Genomic DNA, 20,485 nt, shown 5'->3' on the forward strand with positions numbered 1-20,485 from the left:
GGTATCCTTGATCATGAGGAAGGTTAGAAATCAGCCTACAACTACAAGGGGGGAACTTGTCAATGATCTCAAGGCAGCTGGGGACCACTGTCACCACGAAAACCATTGGTAACACATTACGACATAACGGATTGCAATCCTGCAGTGCCCGCAAGGTCCCCCTGCTCCGGAAGGCACATGTGACGGCCCGTCTGAAGTTTGCCAGTGAACACCTGGATGATGCCGAGAGTGATTGGGAGAAGGTGCTGTGGTCGATGAGACAAAAATTGAGCTCTTTGGCATGAACTCAACTCGCCGTGTTTGGAGGAAGAGAAATGCTGCCTATGACCCAAAGAACACCGTCCCCATGTCAAGCATGGAGGTGGAAATGTTATGTTTTGGGGGTGTTTCTCTGCTAAGGGCACAGGACTACTTCACCGCATCAATGGGAGAATGGATGGGGCCATGTACCGTACAATTCTGAGTGACAACCTCCTTCCCTCCGCCAGGGCCTTAAAAATGGGTCGTGGCTGGGTCTTCCAGCACGACAATGACCCAAAACATACAGCCAAGGCAACAAAGGAGTGGCTCAGGAAGAAGCACATTAGGGTCATGGAGTGGCCTAGCCAGTCACCAGACCTTAATCCCATTGAAAACTTATGGAGGGAGCTGAAGCTGCGAGTTGCCAAGCGACAGCCCAGAACTCTTAATGATTTAGAGATGATCTGCAAAGAGGAGTGGACCAAAATTCCTCCTGACATGTGTGCAAACCTCATCATCAACTACAGAAGACGTCTGACCGCTGTGCTTGCCAACAAGGGTTTTGCCACCAAGTATTAGGTCTTGTTTGCCAGAGGGATTAAATACTTATTTCCCTCTGCAGAATGCAAATAAATTCATATACTTTCCACAATGTGATTTTCCGGATTTAATTTGTGATGTGCTATCTCTCACTGTTACCAATAACCTACCCTTCAATTATGGGCTGCTCATGTCTTTGTCAGTGGGCAACTTACAAATCAGCAAGGGATCAATACTTATTTCCACCACTGTAAGCGCACACTATGGAATGGGCTTTCAAAAGCTGTGAAAACACATGACCACTTGAACTTCAGGAAATCACTAAAAACCTACCTCTTCAAAAAAGCCTACCCCCAACGACCCCACGTAACCCTCTTCACCTACCAACAGACCATAACTATGATCGAACAGGACATCACGCAATCTTCATCCATTCCGACCCTCCACTTATACCTCATACGATCACTATACAACTTTGTATTTGTTATCCACCGACTGGGCAAACGCTTTTGATGGAACTATGTAAGCCATATTGAGCCTGCAAATAGGTGGGAAAATGTGGAGTACAAATGCAACAAATAAATAAATAAAATAATAGTGATCCTGATAACTAAGCACCAAAACTCTGTGGTCCCTCTAATTTATAAGGGGTGAATCCCCTATGTTGAGATATGGATTAGGGTTTTACTTGCTCTCCTCAAACATGCAAGTAAGAAAAATAGGGGGTCATTTACTAAGGCACGCTGGCGTTTTTAGCACACGCTAAAAATAGGTGCACGTTAAATACTAGAGACGCCCATAGGAATACATTGGCGTCTCAGCGTTTAGCACACGCCTGTTTTAGCTTACGATAAAAATGCCAACACGCCTTAGTAAAGACCCCCATAAATAGCAATATTCTCAATTCAATCTCCTTGGCTGGGAGGTTAGGGATACACCTGGAATACTGGTTCCATTCACCACAGTCTGAGTCCTCTCTGGTATAAAGCAGGGATGTACCTGGTTAACAAGTCCCTCTCAGCATGAATCTGTTCGTCTCTTTTTTTTTTTTTTACCAACTGATGGACATACAGTTACCTCTTCCCTCTACACTATTAGCCTCTCAATTTATGGTTTCTTTTCTTACAAAATCCTTGAACTGTGTTCTCCTTCTTCCTTGTTCAGCTAGTTGCTGAGTCGAGCCCTAGACAGTGTGTGAGTGAACAGCTATCCTTTGCTGAATTAACTGAGTAGGCCATATCAGATGAAGCATCTTTTGCTGTGTAGTACCTAAGAGGATACTACAGCCACTCCTCCCTGGATTCCTTGCTGAAAGGAAGTCATGAGTTCCTCTATACAAGGCCCTTTTAGCATAGAGTGCACACTTCTAAGGCTGCTGCTACAATAGCATATTAGTTTTATCTCAACTTTGACATAATAATATCTCCTAGTTTGAAGAAGCAGGAAAACTAGCCAGGGCAACAAATGCAAAAGTTGAAGAAAATATCTAAGATGATAAAGCAAGATGGCAAGCTATTTATGTCAGTGAAAGGTACAGTGCAGAATGAGGTTGTAAGGCTAAGAGGAAAAAAGGTTGTTGTGGAAGATTATGAGGAAAAAGTGAAAATGATACATACTTTTGTTAATTATTCATTGGAGAAGGACTTTTTATTCTTGACTTGGGCACACCATATATGGAAGAGAGGTTTTGTATGAAGACAGCACAACTGGACAAAGCTTAGGGTCAGATGGATATACAGTATCCCAGGATATTTAAAGAAGCTTTGAGAAGTTCTAGAAGGTCTAGTAAATGATCTTTCAATAGGTATTTGAAGATAGAAGTGGTCCTGCAAACTAGGGAAAAGTGGTTGTTATCCTATACAGTAGGAGTAACAGAAAGGAGGTTGAAAGCATGGTAAGAAAAATGAATGGAGATACTACTGTTGGAAATGATAGTGAAGTGTCTTGAATCCAGTGAGTTGTAGCCAAGACAACTTGGTTTTATCAGGGGGTGAGCTACTTTGTCACAGCCGGGTCAAATGATACAGTAAACACCAAGGACCCTCAGCCTAGGCATGTGGTTTTACTAATAACAATCTCCTTTTCCTTTAAGTTGAGTCTTCTAGTACTCAGAGGCTGCCAGGATTTGGAGCATGAGCCTGAAGTGTTCCTCATAGTGCAAGTAGATCCCAGTCACCAGAGGGAAGAGGGCAGAAAATGTGTTGGGCAAGATCCCTGTGGTCTGTCTCAACAGGGTAGGCTTCAGAACAAGAACACCATCAACAGGGCAGGCAGAAGAGCAGTCCACAAACTGGCTAATTCGGGGCAGGTTGTATGTATAAGGTAGGTAAGGGGTTGGATACTGAAGATCATCAGAAGTATAGTACTCAGGAGCTCTGAAGTGAGGCATATCCAAGGGCAAGGTAGAGTGGGAACTCCAGGGTTAATATAGATCAGGGTGGGCAATCTTGGTCCTCGAGGGCCACAATCCAGTCAGGTTTTCAGGATTTCCCCAATGAATATGCAAATAGATCTCATGCATAATCATTGAGGAAATCTTAAATCCTGACTGTGTTGTAGCCCTCAAAACCAACATTGCCCACCCCTGAATTAGATAGAGGGAGTCGAGGATGAATGGGTTCCTAAGAACAAATCAAGCCAGAGTGCATTCTCAGAGGATCAATAAGGGTAATCCACATTCTCGGGCTGTAACTAGTAGTAGTAAGGGCAGGAAAAGCTTGCAGCCCCTCTTATGTGAGATAGCCTCCTCTAGGGTAAGTATGAACATTGTTAAATATGTCTGATACATTTCTTTGATTGAGTGACTAGAGAATTAGATCAAGGGGTATGTGTTGGATGTCGATTAATTTAGATTTCAGAAAAGCTTTTGATTCTGTCTTAGAAAGGATGCTGATAAATAAACTGTGCAGCCTGAATTTGAAATGGGTTGTCTGATGGACCACAGAAGGTAATAGTGGATGGAATTCACTCTAAGGAAAGTGCAGTGCTTTGGGGATCTGGCCTGAGCCTCTTTCTGTTCATTGTCTTTATGAACAGAAAGGTTAGAAGGAAAACTTTGCCTTTTTGCATGAACACTAAAGTCTGCAGTAGAATGGACACCCCAAATGGAGAAATTATTTGCCAGAGCTTAAAAAGTGGTCAAGTGCTCAGACGTTAAGATTTTAATGCAGAAAATGTTCATAGTCATGCATTTTGGGTACAAAAATTTGATGGAGCAGTACACAGTGGGGTTACAAAACTGATGCTTATGAATCACAAGAGAAGCCTTTGCGTCATTTTGTCTGATGATCTCAAGGTGGCAAAACAGTGTGATAAAGCAACTAGAGTTGTACCAATTAGCATATTGTACTATTTATACGAATACGAATAATGAAAAATATTCGACCAAATAGTGAATATGAATAATGGGCATTGAGCTTTAACTTAACAAATAATAAAAGAAGCAATGTGAAATCAGAGATCACATGTTTATTTCAGTAGGATTTAGCACAGTAGAGCACTGAATTATTTGTATTTGAATTTAAATCACTATTCGGCCGATTACAATATGAATTTTCAGTACAGTCCTAAAAGCAACTGTCAGAGATAGAAGGATGCTGGTGTGTATATGGAGAAAAATAATTAGCAGAAAAAGTAGTTAATAAAGCTTCTGTATAGGTTGTTGATGAGACCTCACTTAGAATATTGTGCCCATTTATGAAGGTCATACTTCCAAAAGAACAGTGAAAGATGCCAGAACATGCTGCACCAAAAGCAATGTGATATGAGACAATGACCTAAATATGGGTTTTCCAGAGGAAAAGAAAAATGAGTAGATATGATAGACATTCAGATATTTTACATGTATAATCTGAGTGAATAAGCATGCTGCTCTCTTCCTGGTAAATCAGGGTCATTAAAGATGCAGTATTATTGGTGAGCATATTATCCACAGCCTAGAGACTTAAAGTGACCTGGGGGCTCATTTTCAAAACAGAAAAAGTCCAAAAAAGGGCATGAAGCATCAGGTTGGTTTTTTTTTTTTTTTTTTGTAAAAACATCCAAATCACTATTTTTGAAACTAATTTTTAAGACGTTTTTCTATGCTGTTCGTCAAAATCTTAAGAAGGCTTGTTGGCGTCATGTTTGGGTGGGACTAGGTTGGGCTTACGATTTGGACATTTTTCTGTAAAAATGTCCAGGGCAAAAAATAAGATGCTTTTTGCTAGACCCGTTTCAGTAACAACTAAGTGCCAAAAAGATGCCCAAACTGATTACTGGAGGGATAAAGGCGCATGCCCCCTTAATCCCCCAGTGTTCACTGACCCCCCCACCCCCACCCCTTTAAGAAGTGAAAGTGACAGTACATACCAGCCTCTGTGACAGCTTCAGATTAATGGCCAGTCTTATTAGAGCAGCAAGCAGTGGTTGGTGTAGTTCACTGTAGAGAAAGGGACCCAGGTCCATATCACACTCTAACTAGTACACTTGTGGTGGAAAGTGTGAGTGCCCAAAATCCACAAAATGTCTACTGAAATCACATTTGGGTGGCACCTGCAAGCATAAGGGCTATTGTAATGGTGTACAGTTAGGTACAGTACATTTTTTGCTATTCTTGGAGGACTCGCCATACAATGTAAGGGAATATGATGTGATGTGTACCTGGGACCTTTTATTTGAAGTTCACTGCAGTACCCTCTATGCTGTCCCACTGTTCTGCTGTGATGTCTGTGTGGCCAGTCTAGTAGGACTGCAGGCCACCAGACATCCCAGTGGCTTGTTTTTGTATGTTTTTCCCTGTGGACATTTTTTGTTTGAAAATGGCCTAAAAGAAGGACACATTGAGCACAAAAATGTCAAAAATAGAGTGATTTTTTAATCAAAAAGATAGATATTTTTCTGGTTTGAAAATGACCATATTTGGCACTGAATTTTTGGACAATTTTTACAAAACGTCCAAAATCAGATTTAGACATCATATCGAAAATGCCTTTCCTAATTGTTATCTGTTGTCATAGTCTATGATATCGGTAAGAGCAGGGTTGGAAAGTTGCAGTATTGAAGACTGCCTGTCCCTTCATTTCTTTAGGAGCTTAGGGAAGCAGAGAGGTAATAAGGACAGGAAAAAAAGGATGCACAGCTTAGCCAATCCCCTTTGATTTGTGTTAGCTAGTTTAGTACTACAGACTGCAAACTGGGTTGGTACTAGGAGGATATGATGGCCAGATACTGTCTAGCATTGTCAACAGTGACTCAAAAGGTCAGATGTTTGGGCAATAGCTAAAGTTATAATGCATGGGGGTAGGGTCTGGAAATTGGGTTAATTATGGGAATTTGTAGGTTTATCTATGCAGGATGGTAGAGACCCAATGAATTTTAAAAAAATAAAAACTGGCTTGTGTAAGGTGCATGATCCTGAAAGTGGCTAAGCTTCTACTACTGGCAGATCGGGTGTAGCCTTTTAGAGCCTGATTTTATTATAGGACAAAGGTGAAAAGCCCTAAAAGATGCCTGTTTTAAGCCTATTTTATAATGCACTATCAAATTCTCTATTCTAAATTATTTGGAAACATTTTTTAAGGACCATCATATGTGGAGCAAAAACTTATTTCAGCATTATTGCTTCTTCTGTCTAATCATCAGTCCAATTTTTTCTACATAGTTTGGTATAAAAAATTATTTTTTAACTATCACAAATACTCATAAATGTCCATATAAGACTAGATTCAGAAAATGGCACTCAGAATTCGGTGCTGAAAAATATCAGCCCTGTACAGTATTCTGTAAAGGGCGCTTTGAGCTGGGTGCCCTTTAAAGAATAGCGTGTAGTGCTAGGGTCTGTGCTCAACTTTGGGCATGAGGATTTACACTAAGTGAAACCAGGTGTAAATCTTGGCGTGTAAGTGTGGATCCCCTACATTGTGTAAAACTTTGCACATCTTTATTGAATGTCTCTGACCCACACATGCCCCTCTTATGGCCACGTCTCTCTTTGAGGTGCGCACTAAAATATTTGTGTGTGAATTCTTATAGAATAGTACTTAGCAAGATACATGCGCAAATCCTGATTGGAGCCAATTAACTGCAATAATTGGTTGTTAACACCCAATTACTAGTTAATGGCACATTACTGAAGATGTAGGTGCAACTTGGCGCGCAATTTTGGGCACCATGTATAGAATATAGGGGATAATGTCCATAAGTAGTATAATCAAAAGTTAACAAGTCAAACACTTACCTTGTTTTACTTGATACAGTCTTCAGTGAACTGCAAATGTCTTCCAAATCCAACATACACTACTACCCAGACAGCATCCCACTTCTTCACTTTAAACTGCCTGAGCAGCTACCCAACGTGACCATGTTTCAAGAGGTAATAACGCTGCATCAGGGGCACAGGTCTTATAAATGCCAAACATTAGAAAATACATTAAAGGTCCAATTTTACTTCATAACTTGCTGCCACATGAAACATGGTCATGTTGGGTAGTTTATTGGCATCAGTGGCGTAGCCAGACTGCCAATTTTGGGTGGGCCTGAACCCAAAGTGGGTGGGCACAAAATTTTCTCTCTACCCCCCTCCCCCAGCAAAATTTAGTCACACTTTTCGGTGAGCTTTCAGAGGCCAAAACCTCCTGCCTCGGGTCAGTATAATGCTGTTACGATATCCTCTCCTGACCTAAGGAAGGAAGTATTGGTCTCTGAAACTTTATTAACACAGGGACCATATTACTTTATCCTAAATTAAAAATAAAATTATTTTCTTTACCTTTGTTGTATGGCCATTTACTTTTTCTCATTGTGTTGCTCCCAGTCTCTAGATTCTGCTTTCCTTCGTCTTTCTCTTGCCAGGGTTTTCCTGTCCGTTCATCACCTATGGCTTTTCATCTTTTCCTCACCATTGTACTCCACATGCCCCTTCCTCTTATTCTCCAGTCTTTCCCTACTCTGTCCTCTCCCTCTTTCCATCCAGCAGCTCCTTTTTCTCCCTACCCTTCCATCCAGTGTCTTCCCTCTTTCTCTCCTTATCCTTCCACTCATCTACCCTCTCTCCTGATCCTTCCTAGTGTCTCTATCTCCCCTCTCCTTCTATCCAGTGTCTATCTCTCTACCCTTTTCTGTTCAGTCTCCACCCTCTCTCCACATCCTTCTAGTTTCTCCCCTTTCTCTCTGCATCCTATCATCCATCTCCCCTCTTTCTCTTCCTATCCTCCCATGTCCAGCAGCTCTCTTCCCTCTAGTCCTTTCTTCCTCTTCCTTCCTTGTCCAGCAGCTCTCCAGCCCCTTTCTCCTCTCCCTCCCATGTCCAGCAGCTCTCCCTTCCCGTCAGTCCCTTCTTCCTCTCCCTCCCATGTCCCAGACACTCTCTCCCTTCCCTCCAGTCCCTTCTTCCTCTCCCTCCCATGTCCCAGACACTCTCTCCCTTCCCTCCAGTCCCTTCTTCCTCTCCCTCCCATGTCCCAGACACTCTCTCCCTTCCTCCAGTCCCTTCTTCCTCTCCCTCCCATGTCCCAGCAAGCTCTCTCCCTTCCCTCCAGTCCCTTCTTCCTCTCCCTCCCATGTCCCAGCAGCTCTCTCCCTTCCCTCCAGTCCCTTCTTCCTCTCCCTCCCATGTCCCAGCAGCTCTCCCTTCCCGTCAGTCCCTTCTCCCTTCCCTCCAGTCCCTTCTTCCTCTCCCTCCCATGTCCAGTAGCTCTCTCCCATCCAATCCCTTCCTCCTCTCCATCCATCCCATGTCCAGCAGCTTTCTCCCTTCCCTCCAGTCCCTTCTTCCTCTCCCTCCCATGTCCAGTAGCTCTCTCCCATCCAATCCCCTCCTCCTCTCCATCCCATGTCCAGCAGCTCTCTCCCTTCCTCCTCTCCCTCCCATGTCCCAGTAGCTCTCTCCCTTCCCTCAAGTCCCTTCCTCCTCTCCCTCCCATGTCCCAGTAGCTCTCTCCCTTCCCTCAAGTCCCTTCCTCCTCTCCCTCCCATGTCCCAGTAGCTCTCTCCCTTCCTCTTCTCCCTCCCATGTCCCAGCAGCTCAGCCATTTTCCCTCCAGCCCGCCCATCCACAACCTTCCCACTACCCTTTTGTCCCGCGGAGGCAGCGTTCAGCGTTTCCTTCCCGCCCTGTCTTTTCCCCAAGCTCCGCTGCATCGCGTTCATCCGGCCCTAACAGGAAGTGCATCAGAGAGGGCCAGAATGGACGCGGCAGGGGAGGAGCGAAGCTGCCTGTGTGAACGGCAGCGCAGCGTGACGGCCGAAAAGAAGAAGGATTCCACTTGCAGGGACGATGCAGCGGAGCTTGGGGAAATACAGGGCAGGAAGGAAACGCTGAACGCTGCCTCCGCGGGACAAAAGGGCAGCGACAGCGTGCGAAGGATGGGTGGGCCTGGAGGGAAAATGGGTGGGCCTGGGCCTGTCCAGGCCCACCCGTGGCTACGCCCCTGATTGGCATATGTACTATTATATGCGTCTACCACCATGAAGTTTTATAAAAGGCTTTAGATGCTGAAACTTTTTCTAAAATTATCACCTTAGCTGTATGTAATAGTATCCAGCTTATTTTCGAAGGAGATCACCGGCCATCTTCGAACACAAATCGAGAGGTGGCCGGCGATCTCCTAAAGCCGGCCAAATCGGTATAATCAAAAGCCAATTTTGGCCGGCGCCGACTGCTTTCCGTCGCGGAGCCGGCCAAACTTCAAGGGGGCGTTTCGGTAGGGTAGCGAAGGCAGGACGGGGGCGTGCTTTGAGATGGCCGGCTTCGCCTGATAATGGAAAAAAGAAAGCCGGCCTTGATGAGCATTTCGCCGGCTTCACTTGGTCCTTTTTTTTTCAGGACCAAGCTTCAAAAAGGTGCCCCAACTGACCAAATGACCACCAGCGGGAATCGGGGATGATCTCCCCTTACTCTCCCAGTGGTCACCAACCCACTCCCACCCCCAAAAATTTTTTTTTAATATTTATTTGCCAGCCTCTATGCCAACCTCAAATGTCATACCCAGCTCCCTGACAGCAGTATGCAGGTCCTTGGAGCAATATTTAGTGGGTGCAGTGCACTTGGGCAGGTGGACCCACACCCCCCTACCTGTTACACTTGTGGTGGTAAATGTTAAGCCCTCCAAAACCCCCCCAAAACCCACTGTACCCACATGTAGGTGCCCTCCTTCACCCCTAAGGGCTATGGTAATGGTGTACAATTGTGGGGAGTGGGATTTGGGGAGATTTAGGGGGCTCAGCACCCAAGGTAAGGGAGGTATGCATCTGGGAGCAATTTAGTCCACTGCAGTGCCCTCTAGGGTGCCCTGGCATGTGAGAGGGACCAGTGCACTACAAATGCTGGCCCCTCCCATGACCAAATGCCTTGGATTTGGCCGGGTTTGAGATCACCAGCCTCAGTTTCCATTATTGGCGAAAACCGATGCCGGCCATCTCAAACCCGGCGATCTCTGACATTTAGCCGGCCCCAACCTTATTATCGAAACAAAAGATGGCCGGCCATCTTTTTCAATAATACGGTTCGGGACTGCTCTTTGCAGCGCTGGCCAAATAGATGGCCAGCGCCGTTCGATTATGCCCCTTCACGAAACCAGTTACGCTGCTGGCATTATCTGTCTCCCTATGAAATCATTTTGAACTACTATTTTTGCTTTAGCTGGCATACTATTGACACAAACTAAGGGGTCCTTTTACTATGCTGTGGTAAAAAGTGGCCTGCAGTATTGTAGGCGCGTGATTGGGTGCTCGCCGGGCCAGTTTTTACCACATCTGCAAAAGACGGGAAAAGGGCATTCAGTAAAACTAAAACTGGTGCACGTCCAAAACCAGCCTGAGCCCTTAACGCCACCCATGGATCTAGCAGTAAGGGCTCATGTGCTACACGAACAGTGACCAGTTGGTGCATGCCAACTGCCGATTACCGCCAGAAACGACGCACGTTGGAGGAAATAAATAAATAATCCAGGTGTTATGGGCATGTGCCAAATCTAAAATTACCATTCATAAATGAAAGGGAACAAAGAACTTGTAGTGTTGAGAAAAAAGAAATAAAGAAAAAGGAGGAAAAAGGGAACCAGGGGCATCAGATTTGTATCAGTGGCCAGGCTATTAGGTCTCCTATAGCACTCAGCTATTCCAAACCCTTGAGCCTACTGTATAGCATCAATCACTTGCCACCCTGGACCAAAAACCTCCAAGAAACTGCTATCGATACTTTATTGAAGAAATTGAAAATTCATATCAAGAAGAAAACTTCTTATACAAACTGACAACATATCAAGAATTATATAAATGGCAACTACTTATCCTGCATTAGCAGACTCAGCGCTGATACTACTACTACTATTTACTACTATTTAGCATTTCTATAGCGCTACAAAGCATACGCAGCGCTGCACAAACATAGAAGAAAAACAGTCCCTGCTCAAAGAGCTTACAATCTAATAGACAAAAAATAAATAAAGTAAGCAAATCAAATCAATTAATGTGAACGGGAAGGAAAGAGGAGGGTAGGTGGAGGCGAGTGGTTACAAGTGGTTACGAGTCAAAAGCAATGTTAAAGAGGTGGGCTTTCAGTCTAGATTTAAAGGTGGCCAAGGATGGGGCAAGACGTAGGGGCTCAGGAAGTTTATTCCAGGCGTAGGGTGCAGCGAGACAAAAGGCGCGAAGTCTGGAGTTGGCAGTAATGGAGAAGGGAACAGATAAGGATTTATCCATGGAGCGGAGTGCACGGGAAGGGGTGTAGGGATGGACGAGTGTGGAGAGATACTGGGGAGCAGCAGAGTGAGTACATTTATAGGTTAGTAGAAGATCAAATGATTCCACTGCCAGGCAGTTGTCTTGTTCAGGTGCATGCTGCACGCACTTAGCGCCTAACGCACCTTTGTATAAAGGCCCCTAAAATCACTGCTGAACCTTAGACCTCTATATAGCACTCAGGATACTACCATATCATTCATTTATTACATTTTTAAGGTCTTGAATCAATCTGGGGAAAAACTACTCAACTTTTGTCATGTATTAATTTAGGGAGAATCCTCTTCAAATTTTAGCCTTGTCATTTGAGGAGTTACTTTGTGTAAAACTATTATTAGTTCCTTGTATAACAGCAACATTCTTGTTCAGGTTTCAGTGGACTGATGTGTTGTCTTAAAAAATCAAATTGAATGGAATAGTAGTCTTACCAAGAGGGTCGTACTTTTGATTAGAAATGAAAATAATTTATTTCTCTTACTGTGAACTTTGTGATGCATAATTTGTTAACAAGACACTTTCAACACTTGGGACAGATGCATACTGTTTTCAATCTTCATGGTTAATTATTCGATTTTGTATTTGATGCTGGAACACCCTGACTCCTAATCACTGCTCATTGTTGGAAGTCCATTATATTCTAACTGTTTGAGTGATCCCATTGACCTTGAACTGACATTATAAGCTGTGTCTAATCTTTTCACTCTATACTTTTAATACTAGTTTTCTTTTTTCCTGTCTGATCCCTGTTTAGCATTACAATGGGACTGCCTCTGAGTCCAGCAGCTGATTCTGCCCGCTCTGCACGACATGCTCTCTCGCTCATTGCCACAGCCAGACCACCCGCCTTCATAACTACTATTGCCAAGGAGGTAGGAACTTTTTGGTGCTTTCTGAACTGCTCTTCCAAAACAATGATTATCTTGGAGGTTCACATGTTACATTTGCAGTAGTTTCAAACGATAACACTGAAGTACTTGGAATGAAGAAATGTTGTTGCTCAGACATCTGTGGGGAAACAAAAGAGAATAAATACATGTATTTTTAAAAAGAAAGTTACCTCAGAATTAATATTAATAAAGAATTTGTTGAGTAGAGCTGTATTGTATTCTACTGGATAGTAGTAGTCATTCATTTCATACGTATGTGAGTGGTGTACAAGCTATTTCTTAGCAATGCCAGGTAATTGTAGTCTTCTTTTTACTAAAGTTAAATTAATAGCAGCATATTTACAGCAAACAAATCAGTTAACAGCTTACATATCCTAGTTCAGTAAAAGCATTATTATAATTAGATGCCTGGGATGAATGGTTGTTGTCATTTCGGTTTATTTCATCTCACAACGATAAGCATCTTTTGCTCACTTTCTAAATATGGTTTGTATCATTACTCAATATTTGTATGAATTCTATTTCTATATCAATTATAAACAAATTGAATGTTCTTCATGTTTCTGATATAAATTGTGTGTAGTGGAGGAGTGGCCTAGTGTTTAGAGTGGTGGACTTTGGTCCTGGGGAACTGAGGAACTGAGTTCAATTCCCACTTCAGGCACAGGCAGCTCCTTGTGACTCTAGGCAAGTCACTTAACCCTCCATTGCCCCAGGTACAAATAAGTACCTGTATACAATATGTAAGCCGCATTGAGCCTGCCATGAGTGGGAAAGCGCGGGGTACAAATGTAATAAATATAATAATATAATACAGCATGATTGTCTAGACTAGGATTGTCCAACATCAGTCCTTGAGGGCTGCAATCCAGTTGGGTTTTCAGGATTTCCCCAATGAATATACACGACATCTATTTGCAAGCATTGCCTCCATTGTATGCAAATATATCTCATGCATATTCATTGGAGGAAATCCTGAAAAATCGATCTGGTGAGGACCAAGGTTGGACACCCCTGGTCTAGACTATCACACATCTAACAATGATATTAAAATGGTTTTTTATTGTGATTGAGGTTTTATGCGAGTATATCTAGTGTACCTAGGACGGGGCGGTGGGGGAGGTCCGCTCCGGATTCCGGCAGCAAGGGGGTGCACAGAGCGGGAACTCAGCTGTCGGCTCTGCCAGTCCCCTGCCCTGGAACAGGAAGTTGATGTCAAAGGGGTACGGACGCACTCCCTTCCTTGGAGGAGGGGTGTGCCTGCTCCACCCCAGGTGCCATATTAAGTAGGTATGCCACTGGCGAGTATTACTGGTGGTGTGCTGTACCCCACTGAGAACTGTAGTGGATTTAGAAGCTATAATGATTTTAACTAAATAACTAAATTAAGTTAGTTGCTGCTGTAGTATAATATCCAGGTAATAGCTGTAGAAAGTATAGTGATATTGCCTACTAATTTTTAATTATATGGGTTAATTAGGGTTTGTTTAACCTTCTCATAAAACTACATACAGACTAAGTTTCAAGAATCTTGATGTAACTTTCTACAAAGAGATTAAGAAAAGACTGCAAATTGTAGTTGGAGGAAAAAGCAAACCGCTTAAATTTTATTTGAGAATCAGGAGTAAGAAAAAAATGCTATGTATGCACACAGCTGTTTTTTTGACAAAGGGATCATATTAATGCTGTTCACTAACATACCCCCATGTTTACTAACCGTGCTGCAATGCCGACACAGCCCATTCACAGTGAATGGACTGTGTCGGCATTAGCGCACAACTTAGTAAATGAAGATAATCATTTAGCAGAGCTTACCCCCTTTTTTTTCTAAGGCCCTTTTCATTATAAATACAATCAGGTGGCTAAAATGCCCCAGCCCAAAATTAATGCACGTACATATGCACAAAATGGTATGCATGTTCTTCTCCCACAAAGGGGCCCTTTTGCTAAGCTGCAGTAAGCATTATTGGGTGCTTACCATGAAGGAAAATGCACTACCATGTGGCATGTCTGGGGGGGCAGAGAGTAGGCAGCGCTAATCGTTTAGTGCAGCTACATTGCTGTGTGCCAACCAGTTACCGCAGGAGCCCTTATCACCTAGTAAATAGGTGTCAGTAACAGCTCCTGTGTGAATGGAAAATTATGTGGTCATTTACAGCCACACTAAAAGTGGCCTGAGTGCATGAGGAAACCCACACACTAGTCATAGCTTAGGCCAATTTTCAGCACAACTTAATAAAAGGGTCCCAAAAGGTGGCCAAGGAAGGAAAGGGTGACAGATAAATATTTTTCCCTGTTTATATCTGTGCTTTCCTCCAGCTTCAGAAGGAACAGTTTTTTTCATAAAACTTTTGCCATAGGTGCCAAGTTGTGAAATTTGTTTAACAGCAGGACACCTGATTGGTGCATTGTGGTTAGCCAAGATATAAAATGGTAAAAAAAAGTAAAATCATGCTCACGTGCAGTTATTTTCTCTGTGTACAAACAGTTGGCTCCCTGTTTGAAGCAATATAAACAAAGCTTAAGAGGTTTTGAGTGTCCACTGCTGAACATTTGTGGGCATTCCAGCTTGAGCATCGTCATTTGGGGCCTTCTCATTCTTTATTTTTTCTGCAGAGCCCAGTGGTCATGTCTTTCTCTCAGTCTATAGTCAGGTGAAATATTTTTCAGTTTATTTCATATTTTCTGCTGAGTGACTACCTCACTCAGCTATTTTTCCTCCTTGGAAAGTTTAAGTATATTTTTAGTGTCTCCTTTTTTTTTTTTTTTTTTTTGCACTCCCTTGACCCATATCATTGAATTGGATGCCCCATTTCTCAACATCAAGTTGTTGGTATTGTTGTGGCTTTTTTTGTTGTTGTTTTAAATGGCATAGAAAGAGAAGAAGGCAGGACCCTATTGGATATCAGTACCCACCATATGTGTTTGCGCTGGGCATTATATGTTTAGCTGTTCTGCATGCTAGCACATAACAGCGAGTCTATCAACAGTGTTTGAAGAGGCTTTTTGACTTTTTTCAAACTTTGATACAATCAAACTGCACAGAATCGTCATTCCCCAGCTAAATGAATCCAAATCTCTTTTAATCCAGCTAGAAAAGGAGAAACCAATCTGGCTTCTCATGGTATATCGAGCATCTTGTATCAACACATCCTCTGTGCAAGTACTCCTTGATGTGATTACACAAGTGACCCTTAATTACCCTAGGATGGTGATCATGGAAGATATCAATCTACACATCGAAACCCCAGATACCACCACTGCTGTCTTCCTGGACACAATGACAGCACTAGGATCCACATAGGTGATCAATTTTCTAACCCATGTAAAGAGTCACATACTAGTCCTGGTATTCTACAAAGGGGTTGACATCCCAGAATACCAGGATGGCAGTATTGAAATAACACCCCTATCATGAACAGACCATTTTCTAATTAAGTTTTCCCTAAGTGACCACCTGAAAGAAATGACACCTTCCAGAGTGTAAAAGATGAAAGACAAGAAAAAGCTGACTGCTGAGAATTCCCTACAGGTCTTGGACTATCTACAATGTCAGAACAGGTTGATATTTGGCATACATACTTAGCTAAGACCTTAAAGAAAATGGCACCACTAAAAAAGGTCTTATGCCCACTCACAAACACTCGCCTTCCTTTTCTCCAGAATAGAGGAGTGGCCTAGTGGTTAGAGCACTGGTCTTGCAATCCAGTGGTGGCCGGTTCAAATCCCACTGCTGCTCCTTGTGATCTTGGGCAAGTCACTTAACCCTCCATTGCCTCAGGTAGAAACTTCCACTGCTGCTCCTTGTGATCTTGGGCAAGTCACTTAACCCTCCATTGCCTCAGGTAGAAACTTAGATTGTGAGCTCTCCTGGGACAGAGAAATATCCAGTGTACCTGAATGTAACTCACCTTGAGCTACTGCTGAAAATGGTGTGAGCGAAATCTAAATAAATTAATTCATTAAGCGAGAAGGACAGAAACTAGAAAGGTGATGACTTTGGAATCTTAAGTGAGAAGTACAGAAATTGGAAAGGTGATGGCTTAAATCTCACCTAGCTGAAGACAGGCTAAACTGTAGGAAGCACATGACAAACTCCCGCCAAGCCGTAACAGCAACCAAAAACAATATTTCATGCCCAGTTATAGAACAGAAACGTTGAGACAAATCCCGTCTCCATTTCTTTTAAGATCATCTAGTAGGGATACAAAGGCTGAGACGGGATTTGTTTCAACGTTAGTACTGCTGGATTTCTCAGCAGCATTTGACACTGTGGATCACAATATCATGCTAGCACAACTGGCAGAAACAGTTATCAGTGGAACAGTACTTGCTTGGTTTAGATCCTATCTGAGAGGCAACAGTCCATTCTGTTTGGCAGCCCCTCATGCCACCATAGGCATTAATCTGTAATGTACCACAAGGATTGATACCATCACCTGTTTTGTTCAGTATCTATCTCAAGCCACTAGCCGAGCTGATTCGGTCAATGGACAGTCAGTTCTACATCTACATGGATGGTGTGCAGCTTCTCATACCCACAGCCCTGAATAAACTGAGTAGATGTCTAACATCAATTCAAGAATGGGTTAAAAACAATAAACTTTGCCTGAACCCAGGTAAAACTGAGCTGCTATGGGTTCCTAATACAAGTGGGCAATTACCTGACATCAAAATCTCTTTTGGGAAATATGAACTCTCCCTCAAATGACAAGTCAGGAACCTTGGAATACAGCTAGACTCAACACTTACTCTGATTCCGCCCCCCCCCCCCCCCGAAGAGCTGGGAGCATGACCACAGAAGACAAACAGAAATAGGAATGGAGGGGTATTAGTCCCTGAATGATTTTCAGAGGACTCTGTTCATGAGGAGCTGACTAAGCTAAAGGTGGACAAAGTGATAGGGCCGGATGGCATACATCCGAGGTTACTGAAGGAACTTAGGAAGTTCTTGCAGCTCTGTGACCTTTTCAATGCTTCTCTAGAGTCAGGAGGACTGTAGAAGAGCAATGTGGTCCCTCTCCACAAAAGCGGAAATAAGGAAGAGGTTGGGAACTACAGGCCGGTAAGTCTGACTTCTGTGATAAATAAATTAGTGGAAACACTTCTAAACAGACAGTAGTAAAGTTTTTGGAATCCAATGGATTACAGGACCCGAAGCAACATGATTTCACTTGAGGCGGTCTTGCCAGACATCTGATTAATTTCTTTGACTGCCTGACCAGAGTTTAATCGAGGGAGAACGCTAGATGCGATGTATTTAGATTTTAGTAAAGCCTTTGACACGGTTCCACATAGACGACTAATAAACTGAGTCCCTCAGTATAGGCCCTAAAGTGACTGACTGAATTAGGAGCTGGTTGAATGGAAATTGACAGATGTTAGTGGTAAATGGAGCTCATTCTGAAGAAAAGGATTTTTCCAGCGGTGTGCCTCAAGGTTCGGTTCTTGGGTCAGTTTTTTAAACATTTTTTTGTCAGCGATATTGCTGAAGGGGCTGTCTGGTAAGGTTTGCCTCTTTTCGGATGATACCAAAATCTGCAATAGAGTAGACACCCCTGATGGTGTTGATAATATGAGGAAGGACTTAGTGAAGCTAGAGGATTGGTTTGGATTTTGACAGCTAAGATTTAATGCTAAAAACTGCAGGGTCACGTATTTGGTCTGCAAAAGTGGTCAATCCATGCCTGATGATCACTATTTTAAAAATCTACAGGAACATGTTTTATGCAAAGACAAAAGAGCTCAGAAACAGAATAGTTATATCCTGAATAGTGTTCTACAAAACGAGCTTCCATTTGTTTTGTTTTGAAGCAGCAACATGGTTCCACTGATTTAAAATATGGCTTTTGTATTGGCAACATATAACAAAAGATGAAATAAAAAAACATATTTATATATATATATATATAGTATGTAATTCTGTAACATATATTAGATTGTTTTGTGCATAAGTGCACAAAACTCCTGTGTTGTATCATAATAGCATACACTGAGCAATGTTTGTATTTATAACAGCACGTTGTTGATTTTTGAATAGTTTTCAGTGCTGGTAATACAGAATGTACTGTTTTGTCTTGAATATTTTTCCCCAGCCTAAAATTGAATTACAGTATCTAGGGAGAAAAAGAAATGTAAAAAGAGTAATTTCCAGTGATTAGTGATTATATTCTTAATCTTATAAGATCTTTTGCTTTTAAAGATGTTCCCTATTACAAAATAAAGTTCTTTATCTAATTGGTCACATTTTAAACCATGCTAGCATAAGAGGGTGAAATTAGGATTAGTTTGGTTAGGATAAGTATCTCTGGGTAGATATTTGTGCCTCCTTGATGTTAAAACGTCTACCAGAATAATGGTTGGTTAAGCTTATAACGTTTGTCTTTTATGCAGAGCTAGTTTCCAGAGGAGGAGCTTCAAATGGCAGTAGCGAAAAAAAAACCCAAAAACCTGATTTTAGGCACTGTTAGTTTTTTCATTTATGTGGGCATGGAAGAGGTAATTTTATAAAAGATTGTTCATACATATAACCCTTTTATGCAGTTGAAAATGCTTTTATAAATTTCCCCTGAAGTACAAGTAAAAGTATGTATGATGACAAAAATGTGTGTGCTTTTACACAACCCATGTGTGGGTGTGTTCAGGGCTGGGACACAAGTTACTCATAATTTATGCACATACTTTATAAAATACGTGTCTATGTTAGGGGTTGACATTTACGCCTCTTCCCATAAATGTCCACATCTTCAATCTAGCCATAATTTCTTCCACTTTATTCCTAGCATTTTATAAAGACAGATAGCTAAAATAGACATCTGTGTGGCCTTCACATATAGGCCACTTATTATAATATTACCTCCTAAGTGAGTAATTTTATAGCAGGTAGCCTGGATTGGAAGTCCAAGTACCAACTTATTTGTAAAGACGGCATAGGCACTTAAGTGTATTATAAGTTACCCTCACAAAACCTGCACAATCATGGCAAAAATGCACCTATGTAGAGTTATATCTGGTTTGGAGCAGATGTAAGTGTATGTGGGTGAAATATGTATGTAGGTGCATATTTTATAAACCATGGGGTCAGTTCAATAGATAGCTTCCAAAGTTAGGTGCCAGGATGATTCACGCTAAGCTAATATTCTGTAATGGATGATCTGCACGGAACAGCCTGTATAGAATACTAGCTTAGTGCGCATTTTATGCCTAACTTAGCATTTACACCTGCCAAAGGCTGTTTAATGCAGAAGTGCTGGTATTCTATAATACCACGCCTAGGTTCTGGGAATACCTCTGAACCACATGCCCTTCCCATGGCTGTGCCTTGTTAACACCAATTATTCATTATTAGTTATGCTAGACTGCATAGAGAGGAGTATAACCAGCAGAAGAAAGGAAGTGTTGATGCCCCTGTACAAGTTATTGGTGAGGCCCCACTTGGAGTATTGTGTTCAGTTTTGAGGCCGTATCTTGCTGAAGATGTAAAACAGACTGGAAGCGGTGCAAAGAAAAGCTACAAAAGTGGTATGGGATTTGCATTGCAAACCGTATGAAGAGAGACTTGCTGACCTGAACATGAATACCTTGGAGGAAAGATGAAACAGATGTGACATGTTACAGATGTTCAAATATTTGAAAGGTATTAATCCGCAAACAAGCTTTTTCTGGAGACGGGAAGGCAGTAGTACTAGAGGACATGAATTGAGGTGAAGGGGGACAAACTCAGGAGTAATGTCAGGAAGTATTTTTTCCTAGAGAGGGTGGTGGATACGTTGAATGCCCTCCCACGGGAGTGGTGGAGATGAAAACGGTAATGGAATTCAAGCATGCATGGAATAAACACAAAGGAATCCTGTTTAGAAGGAATGGACCCATGGAATCTTAGCGGAGATTGGGTGGCAGCGCCAGTAATTGGGAAGCAAAACTGGTGCTGGGCAGACTTCTATGGTCTAAGCCCTGATCGTGATTGAATAGATATGGATGGGCTTGAGTGTAAATTTTAAGCTTCAGAACATTTAGTACAGGAACAGTGCTGGGCAGACTTCTACGGTCTGTGCCCTGAGAATGGCAAGGAAAGATCAAACTGGGTATACATATAAAGT

General features: G+C 42.4%; 1 protein-coding gene across 3 annotated transcripts in view; it reads left to right on the forward strand.

Moving 5' to 3' along the window:
• Positions 1-20,485, forward strand: part of WDR7 (WD repeat domain 7) — a 754,216-nt gene that overhangs the window by 580,831 nt on the left and 152,900 nt on the right. For all 3 annotated transcript variants that reach the window (XM_030192974.1, XM_030192976.1, XM_030192975.1), the window contains one exon: positions 12,251-12,368. In XM_030192974.1, coding sequence (XP_030048834.1) covers positions 12,251-12,368 — 118 coding nt within the window. The remainder of the gene's footprint in view (positions 1-12,250; positions 12,369-20,485) is intronic.

The sequence above is a fragment of the Microcaecilia unicolor genome, chromosome 2, assembly GCF_901765095.1.
Source record: "Microcaecilia unicolor chromosome 2, aMicUni1.1, whole genome shotgun sequence".
NCBI lineage: Eukaryota > Metazoa > Chordata > Amphibia > Gymnophiona > Siphonopidae > Microcaecilia > Microcaecilia unicolor.